Source organism: Merops nubicus, unplaced genomic scaffold, assembly GCF_000691845.1.
Source record: "Merops nubicus isolate BGI_N331 unplaced genomic scaffold, ASM69184v1 scaffold6091, whole genome shotgun sequence".
NCBI classification, from domain to species: Eukaryota; Metazoa; Chordata; class Aves; order Coraciiformes; family Meropidae; genus Merops; species Merops nubicus.
The window spans coordinates 6,934-11,904 of record NW_008590169.1 but is presented as its reverse complement, the minus strand read 5'-3'; the positions used below and the strand labels follow the sequence as shown (position 1 = coordinate 11,904).

General features: G+C 48.0%; 1 protein-coding gene across 1 annotated transcript in view; it reads left to right on the top strand.

Annotated features, from left to right (window-relative positions):
* LOC103782083 (tenascin-N-like) overlaps positions 1–4,692 on the top strand; it is a gene marked incomplete at its 3' end in the record, with an annotated part of 20,604 nt that extends 15,912 nt beyond the window's left edge. Inside the window, 5 exon segments of the mRNA XM_008949827.1 lie at positions 2,199–2,294; positions 2,949–3,131; positions 3,782–3,797; positions 3,799–3,943; positions 4,558–4,692. Coding sequence (XP_008948075.1) covers positions 2,199–2,294; positions 2,949–3,131; positions 3,782–3,797; positions 3,799–3,943; positions 4,558–4,692 — 575 coding nt within the window.
* Between the last annotated feature and the right edge of the window lie 279 nt (positions 4,693–4,971).

Here is a 4,971-nt window from a genome sequence, read left to right as displayed (position 1 = left end):
CGCCCCCAGCGGCGTCTGCACCGTTCAGCTGGCCGGGGGTGGCAGCAGGGCCAGGCAGTGTGCTGGGACGTGGCCGGGGGCGGGTGGAGAGTGAGTGACTCTGCTCAGCTGCGGGCTCTTTTTTTTTTTTTTTCTGAATGTAGACATGGGGACCTGCTATGGGTCTTAGCTGAGGCTCCTTTTGCTTTGCTGCACTCCTGTGCTCCAGCTCCCGCCAGGAGGCTGAGGGGTGACCTCATAAATGTCTATAAATATGTCAAGGAGAAGTGTCAGGAGGATGGAGCCAGGCTCTTTTCAGTGAAGTCCAATAACAGGACAAGGGGCAATGGGTACAAGTTGGAACATAGGAGGTTCCATAAAAATATTAGAAAAAACTTCTTCATGGTGAGGATGGCAGAGCACTGGGACAGGCTCCCCAGGAGGTTTGCGGAGTCTCCTTCTCTGGAGACATTCAAAACTTGCCTGGACACGTTCCTGTGCGATCTATTGTAGCTGATCCTGCTCTGGCAGGGGGGCTGGACTAGATGATCTCTGAGGTCCCTTCCAACCCCTTACATTCTGTGATTCTCCTGCCTTGATGGAGTGGTGTGTTTTAGGGAGGGTGGTGGATGCTGATGTACGGCTTCAGGCTGTCAGTAGGAATGCTGTGAGAGGCTGAATGGCTCGAAGACTTTTTCATTGTTTGGTCATGAATGTCACACAGGCTTATATTATTGCTGATTGAGGGCAGTGACAGAGTTATGACAGCTTAAGGTGTCACCTTTTGCCAGTGGAGCCACAGGAGTTCTCTACGAGGGTGGATTCTACCCTGTGGTAAGGTGACGTTGTACAGCTTGGCTTAACTGCCTTTCATAAGGAGGTAGGTAAGCTGTATTATCTCATCTTGACCACAGTACTAACGTCATATAGACTAATGGAATGGTTTGGGCTGGAAGGGACCTTTTAAAGGTCATCTAATCCAACCCCCCTGCAGTGAGCAGGGACATCTGCAAATAGAGCAGGTTGCTCAGAGCCCTGTCCAACCTGACATGGAATATTTCAAGGGATATGGGGCATCTACCACCTCTCTGGGCAACCTGGGATGGTGTTTCACCACCCTCAGTGTAAAAAATTTCTTCCTTCTATCTAGTCTAGTGTATGAAGTCCAGGTAAGAGCAACGAGGCTGGGCTGTAGAGCACAAGTCTTACAAGGAGTGGCTGAGGAAGCAGGGCTTGTTTACCCTGGAGAAAGGAAGGCTCAGGGGAGACTTTCTCAACAATTCCCTGAAAGCAAGTTGGAGCCAGGTGGGGTTCAATCTCTTCTCTGAAGGAACAAGTGATAGGACAAGAGGAAATGGCCTCAAATTGTGTCAGGGGAGGCTTATGTTGGACATGAGGAAGAATTTCTTTCCCGAAGGGGTTGTCAAGGCCTGTCCCAGGCTGCCAAGGGAACTGGTAGAGTCCTCATCCCTGGAAGCCATGTAGATGTGGTGCTGAGGGACATAGTGTAGTGGTGCCCTGGCAGTGCTGGCTTAACAGCTGGATGTGATGATCTTGGAGATCTCTTCCAACCAAAACAATTCTAAGAGTCTATATGTATCTAGTCTATATATATGGACAGTTAACACAGTTCAGCTGATGCTTGTTAATATTTTAAATGCTAATGTAGTGAGTGTGCACCTCAACCCTGACCACACAGTAGTTGTTCAGTGGCAGAAGCACAGATACTTTGTAGTGGGGAATGTGTAGGAACACAGAGTAAATGAGGTTCTCTGATAGCTGTCTCTCTAAACAACCAAATAAAACCATCTTTATTCCCTTTTTGCCTTTCATTTTTAGTGGTGAGTCATTTTCTCTTTTCTCCACTGAAATAAATTGTGTATGTTACTGTCCAAGTGCCTTTGATTTTGGTGAAGTTTAGAAACCCAAATGTCTCACTAAGCCTGTTTAGTGTCTGTTTGGTGTTTAGATCATGCTCAGATTTGTGCTGTCCACAGGCATTTTTGGAAATTAAACTGTAAAATTTGCACTAGTATTCACACCGGGTGCTTATGTGCAGTCAGAAAATGGAAATGGATTCCTGTTTGTGCCCTGCTCAGGTGCCGTGTGCCAGCAGCATGGCTGCCTGTTCCTCAGGGCTTCACTTTTTCTTCTGTGTTTGAATCCTCCCTGTCTCTCAGCCTGTCCTGAACTCTCACTCAGCAATCCTTGCTCTGCAGGTGTTTCAGAGGCTGAGGCTGGTGAGCTGGATTTCTACAAACGTGGGAAAAATTACGTGGAAGTCTTTGGAGATCCTGCTGGGGAATTCTGACTTGGTACAGTGCATGGGGGTGAGCAGTGAAGAGCTGAAGATTAGCTTTGCAGAAGCACCTAAATGCTGAAATATCCAACTCCCTGAGCCTGCAGTCTTTGAACTGTCAGCTATTGTGTCTTCCGTAAAAACGCCGATGAAATGCTCAGGGATCTCTAAAGGCTCACAAAGTATTTCCATTGGCAGCTTTGGAGCAGCCTCAGAGCAAGCCAAACTCTGGAAAGGTTTATTTCAGGCTTGTGTGTTCCTATCAGAGAGGAAATAAAGAAATTGCATTTGTGAAAAAGCAAAAACCAGGATACTACACAGAACTTGGTGTACTCTGTCATTTTTTGTCTGTCTTGTTCTGTTAGTGACCTCTGTGTGGATCAGAGAATCCAGCACTCAGTAGGTCAGGGTCTTTGGAGCGAGAGTCTTTAAATGTTCTGGGAAAAATAATGTTGCACTGCAGCCAGTCTTGTGCTAGTTTAGGCTGTTTATTTTTTCTGATACTGCTGTCTCTTGCCAGAAAATGAGATAAGACAGCATGAACTTGGCAAAATGTCATGACAGCATCAAGCAGGGAAGGAGGGAGACAGGAAATAGTCAGTTTAACCAAAATGGCCACAGAGTGAGACTCTAGGACTGCAAAAGTGAACAACCTTCTCCCTTTTAAGAGTAATTCTTTTTTTTCTGGGTCTTGACAAGCTGCACAATCTCACAAGCAGCAGCTACATCCGCTATGAGCTCCGGGTGGGTTTGCAGACAGCTGAGTTTGCCTATGCTGCCTGTGACTTCCTCCAGGTTGCCTTGAGCAGGGACAGATGCAGGCTGTCTGTGGGGAGCTACAGAGGCCATGCTGGTGAGGAGTGCCTTGAGCTGTCTCTGCTTAGCACAGGGAGGCAGATGCTGGGACCTGCGTATTTGTTTTGTCAGTACCATGGGAGCTCATTAGGTCAGGTTAGATCAGATATTGTCCACTGAGGAGAAACTTCTGTACTTCCTAGGAAGATTTGAGGAGAGTGCACCTGCAGGCCCATCTCCTGCTGAAGACAGGAGCAAGAGTTGCTTTTTTCATGGGGAAGAGAGGGCTTTAACCTAGTGAAACACCAGCTGAAAAGGCAGACTGGGAAGCATTTCCAGGAGGTAACCTGTGCTGATGGGGGAGCAGCTTCTGGGGCTCCTCAGCTGAGAAGTGACAAGAAAGTGGCTTTTGTTCAGGATAGGAGTTTGCTCAACAGCAGTAGCTATCCTGGTGCTGGCTTCTGCCTTACTATTGCCATTCTGTCCATAGTCTTCCACTTACCCTGTAATGTTCTCTTGCCTTAAGGTTTAGATTGGGAAGACCCAGCCCTTGGACATGCCCTCTAGTAGCAACCCTGTAGCAATTATTGTCCAGCTCCATCCTGTGCTGTTGCTTTTCCCCTGGCAGGCCTGCTGTCTTCTGCCTGAAGGGTGCATACACAACCATAGTTTCTTACTCCTATTCATGTCTTTTGTCCCTCCCGGTAGGGGATGCAATGACCTACCCATGGCTGGAAGTTCACAGCGTGGGACAGAGGCAGTGATGTGGCTCTCAGCAACTGTGCTGTGACACACCATGGTGTGTGGTGGTACAAGAGCTGCCACTTGGCCAACCTCAATGGGAGATACGGGGCGAGTAAGCACAGCAAGGTGAGTGGCACAGCTTGGTGGTGGTGGTTAGCTCTTCTCCCTAGCCTTGAGAAAACACAGGGGAGGGATGTCTCGCCTTGGAGCAGGGAAATTTTCCAGGTTATCCCCACTTCATTTGAAAGGAAACTGATCCATGAGGAAACTTAAAGCTTTTACTCTGTCCCTTACAGCTCTTACTCTGTCTTCCCTGGATCCAGAGGACTTGAGCTCACGGTCCCCTGATTCTTCTGGGCAGAGATACTTGAAGTGGAGCTGTCTTGGTTTCTGAGGGGAACACATAAAAGAACACTCCCTAGGAGCCACACTAGGATGCTAGTAAACTGTCTTGTATCCTTACTGCATGCCTTGGTGTGCATCTCATTGTACAGGCTTATTATGGGTTTGAAGATGGCTCAGGCCCGTTGTGCTTCAAACTGGACAGAGATTTGATTTATATTAGGAGTGTCTGGAAGACTAATTATGATTAGTCAAAATCTGGTGACCAACAGTTTCTCTGTTTATTTTTTATAAAGGGTGTTTGGGGTGGGGGGGGGGGGGGGGAGGAGGGCAGTGACAGGCTCCTAACATCCGGTCTTGAGTGCTTTAGTAAAAGAAATTCCTTGGTCTCTTCCCAGGGTGTGAACAGAGAATCATGGAGAGGCCATGAATTCTCCATCCCTTTTACTGAGACGAAGATCCATCCTCGGTCTGCTAGTAATGAGCCAATCCTGGGGAGGAAGAAAAGGCCTCTGTCAGGGAAGTGGAAGAAGGTCAGGGCTCAGACAGAACTCTGTACAGGACAGTACCCAAAGATAACAATGCAGTATTTCTTAACAGAGCTAGATTCAGGCAGCTTTCTCCTATGCATTGGAGGCAACTGTTGACCAGCATGCACCCAGCAACCTCTGGATCTGCAGCCCAGCCTGCTTCTAGCTTTTGGAACTCCTGATGGGTGATCTGTCAGTCTGGGAGGGCACTGATGGGGAGCACCCCACTTGTAGCTCCCCTGGTTGGCTAAATATGAGAAGGACTTATTGATCCAATATATG